Source organism: Trachemys scripta, chromosome 1 (assembly GCF_013100865.1).
Source record: "Trachemys scripta elegans isolate TJP31775 chromosome 1, CAS_Tse_1.0, whole genome shotgun sequence".
In the NCBI taxonomy this organism is placed as follows: domain Eukaryota; kingdom Metazoa; phylum Chordata; order Testudines; family Emydidae; genus Trachemys; species Trachemys scripta.
In genome coordinates this window covers 177898260-177912046 of record NC_048298.1, presented here as the reverse complement: position 1 = coordinate 177912046, position 13787 = coordinate 177898260, and the positions used below count along the sequence as shown (strand labels likewise).

At 39.2% G+C, this 13787-nt stretch overlaps 1 protein-coding gene across 2 annotated transcripts in view; it reads right to left on the bottom strand.

Annotated features, from left to right (window-relative positions):
• The window catches only part of NCAM2 (neural cell adhesion molecule 2), a 526501-nt gene that overhangs the window by 204421 nt on the left and 308293 nt on the right, over positions 1 to 13787 (bottom strand). For both annotated transcript variants that reach the window (XM_034792868.1, XM_034792859.1), the window contains exons 6-7: positions 9272 to 9389; positions 4568 to 4728 (exon numbers count right to left, since the gene is read on the bottom strand). In XM_034792868.1, coding sequence (XP_034648759.1) covers positions 4568 to 4728; positions 9272 to 9389 — 279 coding nt within the window. The remainder of the gene's footprint in view (positions 1 to 4567; positions 4729 to 9271; positions 9390 to 13787) is intronic.

Sequence of the window (13787 nt, the reverse complement as noted above, 5' to 3'; positions counted from 1 at the left end):
TCTCTTATTTTCCCTCATTTCTTGGAAACAGTAGAAGGATTATTAGATTATTATAACTGAAATATACCCAGTAGATCATATAGCTATTGTGTGAGCCCATGTCATACAGGAGCCTCCTACACCTGCCCATTCAATCCCTACCTCTGGTGAGGTGCTGCTGCACTCTGGTGGCTTGGCCTTAATTCTACTCCTCACCCCTCCCCTTGTCTGTCCCATGCTACTGTCACCCTTTTCTTCATCCCTTTCTTGGGGGATGACCCTCAGGAGGTGGTATTTGTATTCCTCTTCCTTGCTCCACTGTGTGCTGCTGTGCTCCCTCTGCCACTCACTCCCATGCAGTGACAATGCAGTGCACATGGTGCTGCACCAGCATTCTGATACCATTGAGGGAGGACTGCTCATGCCCCTGCCCAAAGGCTGCAGGGCCACTGATGGTGCCCAGCCGGAGGATGATCGAGAGTCTGTGGGCTCAGTTGAGACTGCAGAGCTCTCAGATTCTACCATGCTCTGGAACAAGCTGCGCCTGTTGTTGGCAGACACACATGGCTCCACGGGGATGGTGCAGCTCACTCTGCAGTGGTGGGGGGGATTTTAATCTTTTACTCCAGGCTGTGAGAGCTGTGATGGGGGAAGGCAAAAAAGGACCAGGAAACAGGATGATGCAGCCTACCAGTGGGCCTGCAGTTTCTGCAATTCTTTGATTGCATTTGGGATCAACCACAGTTGGCTGCGTGGCTCCGCAGGGGTGGGCAGCGGCTGTAGGGTGAGTCTCCACAGGTGCCAGGTACTCTCTTTTCTTTGGGCAGGTGGGTGGGTGGGAGTTTTCTGTGATGTTTCTGGAGGAGATTTGCACTGATTCAGCTGTCAAAGGGGATGAGGAGTACTTCAGCCACTTCACCAAGCTCTCAGGTGGGGTGGCAACCCTATTTTCCCCACACCTATTGTCCAAGATACTTGCTAAGGTCATACTGGGACACCTTCTGCACCTCCAGGACTGTGTGGAGGGGCTGATTCTCAAGCTGGTTAACATCTATGCCCTGATACTGGGCCCGGCGGTGCAGCAGGCATGAGTTCCTAGTCCTAGGTGGGGACTTCAACACCACCCTGAACCACAGCACCACCTTGGGAGACAGAAATGAACATTCTCAGGAACACCACTGACTACAACTCTCTGGTAGATATCTGGTGCAACCACCACCTGGATGACTCCACCATCTTCGCTTATGTCCAGATGGAGGACACTTGGTCATGCCCCTCAAAGTTGGACCTAATTTATATTTCCTGATTTAACATCTTGCAAGAGAACTCTTCCAGCATTAGGCTGGCCCCATTCTTGCACCACCACATGGGGGCATGGCAGCCTCAATGACATCTGAGAGGCTGGAGCTGGCCTACAGACATTTCAATAACAGTCTTTTTGAGGATGTGTGCTTTGTAGCATCATTCCAGGAGTTCTGGCTGGCCTGGCAAAGGCAGAAGCAGAGGCACATCTTTCCCTTGGCACGGAGGTGGTGGGACCTGTCCCTCTGCAGAGAATGTCAGGAGAAGTGGGATGAACTTTGGGCCTTCAATGACCATCTGGCCTGTGGTCCTTTCATTTGATCCTGCATCCAGCTTCTTTGGGAGATGGATTGTGGCTCCCACTTCTTCTACACCTGGAGAAAAAGGGAGGGCCAAAAAGCACATCACCTGCCTCCTGGCAGAGAACAGTATCCCTCTCATGGACCCAGTGGAGATGTGGGGAAAGGTTAGGGCCTTCTATGCCAGCCTCTTCTCCCCGGAACCGACTGTTGCCAATATCTGTGGGGTCCTGTGGGACAAACTCCTTATGGTCAATATAGGAGACTGGGACTGGCTAGAGCACCCTCTCACTCTGGCTGAGTTCTTGGAAGCCCTTCATCTGATATCCACCAACGAATCTCCAGGCATTAACGTGCTGACCCTGGAGTTGTACCACCAGTTCTAAGACATTCTTGTCTGGACCAAGTCCTTAGGAATCAGGGAGCTCCCCATGTCGTCTTGGTGGGCTGTGTTTGAACTGCTGCCTAAGAAGGGTTACCTTCATGACCTAAGGAAATGGCATCTTAATCTGTGTCTCACTCCTCAACTCCTCAACACAGACTACAAGGTCATAGTGAAAGCCATCTTGCTGGGGCTGGGGTCTGTGCTAGACATGGCACATCAAAATCGGACCTACATCATCGTGGGCAGGACCATCTTTGATAACCATGAGAAACCACGTAGGGCCAGTCCGTGCTCTACTCTGGTTCCACAGCCCACTAGGGATATTAGCTGGCAGCTCCTCCATGGACCATTGTGTTCATTTGTGACCATTGTGTTCATTTATAACAGTTTTTGGTGTATAATTTCTTAGGGTTCTTTAAAAAACAATAACAACACAACTTAAACAAACTCCATCATATAGCATCATACTAACGCTCACATGGGTCATCAACAGGGCTGAAACCCTTAGATCCACTGTACAGACCTCTGCCACTTCAGCTATCAGAGAACATAATGCACTTGGCTGACATCCTGTTTGTAACACAGCACTCTGCTAGTGAGTTTCACTGATATTTGCTTACACCACAGGACTGGTGAGAGTTAGGAATCATGAGTTCCCTTCCAGACTCTGCAAATGAGTGTGATCGAGTGGACACAGACTCTCTTGCCCATTCTTCCCAAACTTAATCCCTTCTGTCCTGCCCCTTCCAATCTATCTTACTTCCAGTTCTCTCTCTTCCTTACACCAGGATCCTCATCCCAGTCCCATTCTCCTTGCCTAACCACTCCTAATCACCAATTCTCAGGCTTCTCATCTAAGTCCAAGCTTCCTTCCTCGATCAGTCTCAGTTTCCATATAGGATGGTCTGTTCACAAGTCATGCCAATACTGTATAAGGCTGATGTAGAAAGGCATTAGATAGGACAAGGAAAGTTTAGGCTGAAGGTTAGGGTTATAGATATGTCATTTACACAGACCAATGTTCCCAACATCCTGCAGAAGTGGTGCAGAGGGGTCATGGTTGATGATTGGTTGGGATGTGGATTCCACTTTCCCAAGACCCTTCTCATGCCATCCTCTTAGAGACAACTTTATACAGATGGAGTGGATTTAATCCTTAGTATTACTTCTATAAAAAGGTAGAAATTAGCCCTTTTAAACAAACAAACAAACAAACCTGGACTTAATAGATAAATTGAAAAAAATATAGTAGTATATTTGTTTTCAACATTGTTGCAACAGTCATTTCAATTGTTAATATTTAGTGTTAATTTAAATGAATATTTATGTATACTTTTTGTTTTAATTATGTATTTTCAGAATTATAATTGTCAAGTTCTTTCATATTTCAGATTCCCCCACACACACTGCCAATGTAAATAGCAGCTTTGCTCTACTATACTATATTTTTAATTTAACAATTTAGGAGACATTATTTTATGGTGGCAACATTATGTGCTGACATAAATGTGAGAATTTTTTTTTTGTCTTCTCTGGGGTTTATTTTCTCCCCTTCTTTCTTTATCTGACATTGTGCACTTGGGATGTTTCTTTACTTTAGGGCTTTAGTGAAAAAATTATAGCCTTGTTCCTGCAGTCTGATTCTGCAGTCTTGACCTCTTCACCCACACAGAGCCTTAGTGTCTGCAATGGGGCTCCATCTACATGGAACTCCATTAAAGCTAACAGTATTACACCTGTGTAAGCAGAAGGGTCCACCCACATAGGTTGGCTTGGAGGAACAGGGTTCATAAACAGCAATAAGATTTTTCGACTTTCTCACGTAAAAAACAAAAAAAAAGTATATTAAGATCAACCAATACATTTAAAAAAATGAATAAAATAAATAATAAATACCCTGCTTTTGTATGGTTTTATCTGGCTTAAAAATTCTGTATTTAGAAGGCTAAATATCCTGTTTTTGACCCACAAGGTTTCCTCTTCTTTTTCTCACAGTCCAACAACCAACTTTGAAAAGGAATCCAGAGAAAATTAACAATTTACCAGTTCAGTGTTCTGTATCTGAATTGTAGAACAGCAGATGCTGAAGATAAAAGAATTTCAAAGTCAAATTTAGGAGTAAAGGTTAAAGTGGCCAACAGCCGGGAAAGCTTTCCTTGTAACCCAATGCCAAAAGTTGGCTGCTGCATCAATAGGCACCTCCGGGGGGCACGATTCCATATAAACTCGTGAATTATAATTTAAGTTACTACTGTTCCTCAGTAACTGTTGCGTGTATTTAATAAATAAATAAATAAACAAACAAACTAAGCTGGCATTTGGACCTTAAAAGTCCATACTTTATAACCTCACTCGGCTTCTTGATACTTTATTTTCCTCCATGTTTTGATGTCTACAAATAAAATTGTGACCTCAATATGGGCCTAATCCTCAAATGGCATAAATTGCCAGTGTTCCACTGACTTCATTTTATACCCAGTGAGGATCTGTCACAATATGTCTTTTTATATCAAATATTACAACCAGCTGCAATCAGATAACTGTGACAAAACAAAAACAAAGAAACAAAATAGCATGATAGTATATGCCGTGAAATACTTACCAAAAACTTGGAGGAATGTCTGCTTTTTATCATTTCCTGCTTTATTTTTTGCTCCACAAACATAAGGACCTGCATCAATATTTTTGATATCTCTGATTGTTAATTCTGTATTGCTTCCTCTCAAAATATATTTTTCACTTTCATCGATAAGTTTGCCATTCCTGAAGAATAAAAGGGATTTATAATCACACAGTGTATTTCATAATCTGATTTAGAAGTGTCAGTCACTTCAGTGATTTCCAATGGTGGAAGTGACTATTTTGCTATCTTAAAAAGCACACCAAAAAATGTGTGGTAGAGACTGGCATTATATTTGGAAAGCAGTTGATTTCACTCTGATGTAAATTGTTGGAGTGGGTAATTGCGTGTCTTTATAAATGTGTCCAAATTCTGGGCATAAGGGAATCATTCTGGATTGTATCTTGATGCTCAGAACTCCTTGGCATATGATTTTTATTAACATGTTCTAAAATACAAATTAATTAGAAACAATATAACATTTTCATTCCAATAAGTTTTAACATTGATTTAATGATACTACTATTGACATTAGTGCAATAATGTATAAAAATAGTTTCATACTACTTACACATATAGTACACTGGCACATAAACAACTTGTGTCAGTTTTTTCTTTTCAGCTGTTGTTGGCTAGCCACACAACGGTAAACAAACAAACCTCTAGTCACTGGGATATGTGCAGTGCAGATGGTTTAGAAATAATGAAACCTGTGAATACTCTGATGGTTGATCAGTACTTGAGCAACTCACTTCAGCACCCTGGCATATACTCAATTATATTGTGCACTTTTTCTACTAGAATGTAATCCTAGTAAGCTCAGCCCGCCGCTGCGTTCCATCAAAAATCGGCTCGCGTGCCATCTATGGCACGTGTGCTGTAGGTTGCCGACCCCTGCCCTAGCATGTAGCATAAGTGTGTAGATATCTTGGCATAGACACAAATCTTCTATTCCTTTTGATGTAAGTGGTAAATAAATTACAATAATAGTACTCTGCATATTTCTAGCACTTTCCACATTAAGATCTCTATGTGCTTTTTATATAGTACCCATGTTACAGATAAGTAAACTGAGGCACAGAGATGATAAGAGACTTGCCCAAGGACACAGAACTCAATGGCATAGTTGGAAACAGAATGCAAAGTCATGGCTCTCAAACAATAGATCACATTTCTTCTCATAGTCTACTTTAAAATCTAACACAATGAAACTCTAGTGGGGGAGTGAAGATGAATCTAAATAGGATTTTTCTGATAGCTTTGGAAAACAAAGGCCAAAATAACAATGTTTCACCAATAACATAAATAGCATACAATACTAAACAAGACAAAATAACATTCTAACCCCATAACTGAACAAAAGCTCTGTGTAGGTCAAAGCTTGTCTCTTTCACCAACAGAATTTGATTCAATAAAATATATTACCTCACCGACCATATTTCTATAATGTCAATGAAGCAGTAATGCTGAGGAAACACTTTGAATTAAGTTCCAAATATAGACCTATAGATCAATCTCTTGTAAAAGCATCCTCATATTGGCTACAAGTGGCAAGATTTTGGTGGAGTAAACTTTAAAATTAACTTATCAGAAATAATAAGAAAGGTAAATATTTTGATCTGTTTTTTTCCTCAAACCTGCTCTATTAATTACAGAAGAAACAAAGTCTGAATGGATTTTTTTGCTTCACTGGCAATTCCAAAAATAAATAAAATAAAATAATTTGGGGTCAACCTGAAAAGATTTTTTATTTGTTTTGGGCTAATTGAAGTGATAAAAAATCAATGTTTTGTTTAATCCAAAACAAAAGGGTTATTTTTTATTTTAAACATTTTTTCACATTTTTATTTAATAAAAATAAAATTAAATATTTCAAAACAAAAAGTTGATTTGAATCGAGAAATCAAAATATTTCATTCTGAAAATGTGAAAATGAAGTGTTTTGATTTTTTCACATATTTTTTAAACATTTTTTTTCAACCAAAATAATGTGGGTAAATCAATACGACTTTATTAACTATTTTGGTCCTCAATCTGGATTTTTTCTGTTGAAAAAAATAATACAGCTGAAAATTTTGCCCAGCTCTACTTAAAACACATCTTGAGATGTCTTTGAGATGAGCATGAGAGCAAGCAGAAATATATCATCAGATTTTGAGCTACATCAGTTCAAAACCAAGGTGTGAATGATTAGTCAATGGAAGTGAAATCAGAAATGAAATTGGCTGCATGCATCTGGAATAACACATGGAATCAAGTTTTCTCCATCCAATGAGGAAACAGTTGAAGTCCCACCGTCTATTATTATTACTTATTTGTATTTCAGTAGCATCTAGGTGCTGTCACCAACAGGGCTGGCTCTGGCTTTTTTGCCGCCCCAAGCAAAACAAAAACAAAAATGTGTGGGGTGGACGGAGCCAAGGTGCAGGGGGACTCGCTGCGCTGCAGTCGTGCCCCGGGCAACAGAGTGCGCTCCCCGGCTAGTGGGAGGGAGTGGAGGGGGGGAGAGAGAAGAGGGGCGGCCAAGGCTTCCTTCAGCTGGGGCGCTTGCCATGCAGCCCCTCCTGCTGCGCCGCTTGCTGGGAGGGCTTTGCACCACTCCGGTCGGCGGGGAGGGAAGGACGTGGGCTTGCTGCAGACCTGGCACTGGCTGGGGCAGATGGAGCTCCCCTCCTCCGCGCCGCTGCCCCCTACAGGGCGGCCGGATCAGCGAAGCAAAAAAAAAAAAAAGGATTGGAGGGAAACTACTTCTTAGAATCTGCCGCTTGCTCGACTGGTGCCTGGAGCCGGCCCTGGTCACCAAGATCAAAGCCTCATTGTAGCAGGCATTGTAATAACACATAATCAAAGACAGTCCTGCTTCCCCTGAGAGCTTATATTGTAAATAGACAAAACAAATGAAGGCAGGAGGAGAAACAGAGAAGTGAATTGATTTCCCTAAGGTCTCATAGCACAGGTCAGAGGCAGAGCTAGGAATAAAACCCAAGTCCACTGGCTCACAAGCCTTTACCACATTCACTAGACCACACAGTGGCTCAGGGCCTGAGTAAGGCTTTATCGACTAGAGGTATAGGAAGGTCTACAACAACCATTTTTCTTAGTGAAGAGTCATTATTGCTACTGAAGGAAGATCTGGTTCACTAGTATCTGATCCACAGACTATTTGTATAGGGCCTTCTGTAAGGTGTTTCATTTGTTTGTATATTTTACTGTGATACTTTCAAATTAAAGTATACTAAAGATATGGCACTGAAGACTGACAATTCTAAACATATAGCTTCCCAAGACACAAGATGACTGTGTCCATTCTTTTCATCTTGAACATGTAAAACACCATGTTCAATTGTCTTCTTGCAGTGAGGCAAATGAGGTTATCAGATTTCTGATAAACTCAAGAGACTTCTGCCCAGCTGGGAGCTACATTTTATAATATGACCTCAAAGGGATACCAAATTCCCAAAGTGTGAAACTTTTGTTTGTGAATTTCAAATTACTACTTCAAATAATTTGGGCTTTGAATGATTTATGTTATTTTTGTTTCATCTGAGAGGAACTGAATTCTCATCTATATTAGTGAGTGGGGCAAAGATGGCACTTATTTGCATCTTCTGCAATCCAAATGAATTCATGTGAGACAAAGTCAGCATACCATTTGACACAATATGTGTCATAAAGCAGGTATCAGTCAAGGGAAACCAACATCTACCTAAGATGAATCTAACAGACTCTCTTAAGTTTCAAATGCTGAGTAACAATGAGAGAAGATAGCTGAGGAGAATCTCTACAGAGTCCAGTGCACGCTGAAAGATGTTCACTAATCTCTTGGTCGCTTTGAAAGAGCACATAGGGGGACAATTCATTCAAGCCCCAAATAGAAATACATGTCCATACAAGGAATCTGAGCTATTTCACACCCTGATATTGGACTGCATCCTTCGTGAATAGATCAGGTGTTGAAACAAAAGGCATATAAGTCCGTTCCATAAATATGCATGCAAAAGCTGAGATCCTTAGAGACGTTATGTGGCAAATTTTCAAAATTGCACAGTTTTAACCATATAAATCTCACTGACTTCACCTGGAAGATATACCCCATATCCCCCAAACAGTTTTCTGTTTTTAAGAGAATCAGATTTGCAAGAGTATCCACAACCTGTCTGTAATTAATGGAATCAAATATTCAGACAAACTAACACAACACACAGAACCCATACCTGTTACTGAATATCTGGCTGCACTGAAATATCAGATGACTAAAATCAGCTTAAGATAGATATTTTTTTACATTGTATTGATGTATAATATGATACTGTTACTCTGTGTGTTGGACATGTATTTATAGCATTAATCTGTATTCTGTGTTATTTTAGGTAGTTGTATATGGGATTGGAGTGTGAAAATTTCATGGAGAAATTGAGAAATACATCCATAGCCTTTTTTAAAGTCATAGGTTCTTCAGCTTTATTTGTTTCTCCTTTAATGTGAGGCACGTTAAAAATATGTTAGATATTTTCCAATTTCTCTTTCTTGATGATAAACATAGTTTGATCAAATGTGTGTTATTTAATTTGTTTAGCAATTCCCTATGAACAGCCATAAACACAATGGAGATAGTTTATTTCAGTATGATACAAACTTGTAGCATATTTCAAATCTTTCTGATATACAGATCTAAACTGAACTTACCTATGCCAGCTGATTTCAGGTTCAGGAGAGCCAGTGGCTCTACAGAATAAAGTAATTGCCTCTCCCCGATCTGCTGTAGCATTAAAGGACTTCTGTAGCAAAGTAATTGCTGGAGGAACTGAAGGAAATGTAAAAAAATACATGTGAGGTAAAATAATTGAAAAAAATATAAAGTTTCAACTGCTTCTGTGGAAACTGTGAGCAGAGCAATCCTTATTAGCATTCAATTTACAAATACAAAATGAAGTCAGCCTATAATATCAGATAACACTATATTTGCATTCTTGTATTTCCTTCAGACAACATTAATCATGATTATTCCATTTTAATGTTATCAAACCACTTGTGTATGCAAAAAGAAGAACAGGAGTACTTGTGGCACCTTAGAGACTAACAAATTTATTAGAGCATAAGCTTTCGTGGACTACAGCCCACTTCTTACAGTCCACGAAAGCTTATGCTCTAATAAATTTGTTAATCTCTAAGGTGCCACAAGTACTCCTGTTCTTCTTTTTGCGGATACAGACTAACACGGCTGCTACTCTGAAACCTGTCACTTGTGTATGGTTTCTTTTGAACTAAACTAACAACAAAATGAATATAAGCATGTTTTTCTCCTGATCTGCTTTATTAAAAAAGATTTAAAAGTAGCTGAAGGACGATAGCTACTGGGTGCATGTCAGTGCAAAGAGACTGATTAGTGTTAATTAAACTACCTGAAATGAAAATGTCTCTCTTTTCTCCTCCCTCTTTGACACAATCGTGCAGCTGACAGACAACCATGCACTGATGTGAGACGGCACTTTCAAATTAGGTGTCAACCCTTAATGTTCTTCTTGATTAAACATATTTAATTCTTCTAAACAAACTACAGTATATTTTCTGGACAGGAATATCATCAGCTTAAAATGATACATTGTGATAGAGTTCTCCATATACAGTCCATATCTAAAATTACATTTCCAAAAATTCCAACTAATTATTGTGTCCTGGTAATTGCATAGTTTGCATTTTTGATATAATGCAGTTATTACTAAAACAACAGTAATTTGCACTGAACACCTCACCAACATTCATAATAACAAGCAGTTTCAAGAACCAATAAAGCAGAAGATGTAATTTAATATCTCCATTCATGATACTAATTTTGCTATTCTACTGGAATGGGCTTAAGATGGATGGTATGAATCTTAATTTCCACAAGATTCCTACTCAAGATGAACTAAAAGCATCTATTATATTATTAGAGACGTCATAGTTAGACATCTTTGATAGGTAAGCAAAAATCCCAATTCCTCTGCGGCCAAGCAGATTTAAAATCACATGTGTTCTTTGCTTGTACTGTACCAAAGAGAGAAGCTCAAGGACTTTGACCTGAATTTTCTGCCATCAAGTTCACTTTGCTCTGCTGCCTGACTTCCACACTACCTGTGCTGGAATGCCACTCCCCAGAATAAGGAAAGAAAGAGGGTGTATTGGAAGAGGACAGAACAGGGAGAATAGATCTATTTTCTACCAAGCCCAATTCTCTGCTGGCAAGGATATCCTGTCAGCAGGATAACTTAGGGGTGCTCCTGTGCAGCTTTAACTTATGTGGTGGCTGTTGGGTGAGGATCAGGGAAGCAAAAACAGCTCCCTGTCAGTCTCCTCCCTCCACTGTACCCAAGCTCTGCTTGGCCAGAGGAGAGAATCAAGCCCTTTTTCACTGACAGATCACTGCCTCCCTCTTTCAATTTCAAAACATCTCTCTGGCAATTACAGCAATTTCTTATATGGCAAAATATTAGGAATGTGTTTAATTAATTTGTAGCTATTTTGTGATTTGCTCTAGCTCCTGGACCTGAGCAGGAACCAACTCCAGGTAATCAGACAGCTCTTTGTGGACCAACAGCAAGTTCTCCATTGACCACAAACTCAGCTGAAGTTAATTTAATTTCAAGATTATGGATTCAATTCAGCAACTTGCTTAATAATTTCAAATGATAAAAAAGAGATATAATGAAGTAATTTTATTCTAAGACTCATTCTTTTTTTGTAGGCCCAAGGCTTCCAAACATTTGAGTTTCCCATCCATCTTGATTTACCTGTAATTTTATTTGTGGTTCAAGCCTATTAGGTACCATTAAGACAAGATGGTAATAAAGAGGGATCTTAAGAGAGAAACAATGAACTGAAAACTCCAGAAACTAACATTTACATATCAAACACATTTTCTTAAAAAAAAAAAAAAAAAAACTTTTGTTTGTTGACCTGGATTTTGTTAGCATTTTACCTATAGTACAATAAAGTCAAGATAACCAATCCACGGAATAGCCATTCGATGCTAAATCAGCTCTTGGAGGGTTCAGAATACATCTTTCCCTTGTCATCCATGAAAACTAATTAGAGAGAATAATTTGTGGAAGAGAGATCATCAGGAAACACATACCTTATAATTAGGCTTGGAAGGATTTGTTTTTAATCGGATAATGTCAGTATATATATATTCTATACAATTTTGACTTCAAAACTAGACAAATAAATGAACTGAAGGATGGAAAATGATGTAAGATCAACAGGTCCTATGACTTCTCATTAACCAGAAATTCTAAATTCCAGTCCTGCTTTCAAGGACACCCGGAGAAATGAGAAATATCTCAGTAATCAGGCTGAAATAAATGACCACTAAAATATTCTAACACTAATGTAAGGTACAGGTTCAGCAGAGAATTGTGTTGAGATACTACACTGATGGGTGACAATATAAAATCTTAAAATATGTATAATAGGGTTCTACATGTTTCCCACACCCTATATCTAATGACACAGAACAAGTGGCAATACATTAGGCCTGCTTCTTCTCCCATTGAAGTCAACAAACCTGTTGTCATTTACTTTAATGAGAACAGTCTGAGGCCCTTACTGCCCTTCTGTACTAGTATTCGTGTCTTCTGTCAACTGTAATTCAGTTGCTTGTATCATCAGTGAAGTGAAGATACATTTACTTCTTGCCCCATCATGTCTGTACAATATACAGTGGGCATAAATGGCAAAAAGTACATAAGCACCATTTTAGATATTAGAATAATCTGAGGGGAAAAGCAAGCTCCAAACTTATTCTATGACACCAACCAAACCGGGTGCACTATGCTCTGAGGGAACCTCTCTTTTCATAAATCAAAGTGAAATCAGGTGCTGATGTGCAAATGTACATTTCAGATGTTCTATTTTAATATATTTCAGACAATGCAAGGGACTTGCTGTGAGAAAATTCTGGAGAAAAGGTATGAATGCATAATCAAATATTTGAATGTAATGACTGAAGACAGGAAGATGATAATGAAGATTTTGTCTTCAGATAGATAGCTCCAATTACACTGTCTTCCTGGTCATAGATACAAACTACAAGAGCACAATAACTTCAGCTCTTTCCATCACAAAGTATTGCATTATTTTTCTGAGCACTGTTTCCTGAAATGAGATATTCAAATGGTGCAATAATAATATGCCAATAAGTTATACTTATTATTGTAGCATATGTATGATTGGACATAGAAATATTGTATTCCCAGAACAAGGAACCTCCACAGTTGACTGTCAATTATCTAGACAGATATATTACAAACCTTTTTTTCAGGACATTCACTGCATTTTCCTCTCCTCACAAATTAGAAGGGAGGATTTTTATTTATTTTTAATGTAGTTTGAGAACCAAGCTATCAAGGTATTCAGCAGAGGCTCTCTGTCATCCGACTGTGACCAGAACATTGATTACTAAATAATTTTTTCCATAAGGAATTGACCTGACATCCACACGTATGAAGAAATACTGTAGGGTTTCAACTCATTCCTTCATTTTAGTTTTCCATTTGAATCTATTCTACCTGTGAGTAAGGCAATGTTAAGAAAACCAGCCTAACACTCGAATTAATCTTCTCTATGACTGCAATCCCTCTCTCCACTAACCTGTAAAGGGTGCCAGGGAGGAGGAAGGGTCTTCCAACAGATACACCATTCGTCCTCTCCCCAAAACGGAGGGAATCATCTCTACAACACAATCAACCCAAGCTATGAGAGCCTAATATTTATATTCTAGCTCTGGATTATTTTTCCCCTTCTATCATAGTTACAAAGCAAGAATTCTGTATTTTCAATGATGCAAAATGCACTGTGTAAAATAAAAAAAAAGTCATGTTCTGATCCCCTGTTCATTTCCCCAATCCCCCCCAAATTCCGTCATTTTGGGTCAAGAAACCTTTTTCAGTCTGTAAGGCTTCAATTACTGCGCAGGTAAATATCACTGTTTTATCCACACAACCCAGCTCTGGAGTGCCTTCATATATAACTTCGGTTCGTTTGTTGGGTGTTTTATTTATTTAAAGACATATGTATTTACAAAATACTTCTACGAAACAAAAGGGCCACACATTTCAAATCTGGATATCCAAATTTCGGTGTTTAACTTCTGTTAAAGTCAATGACAACTGCAGGTGCTCAGCAACTGTGAAAATCAGGCTATGCATCTGGGTGCCTAAAT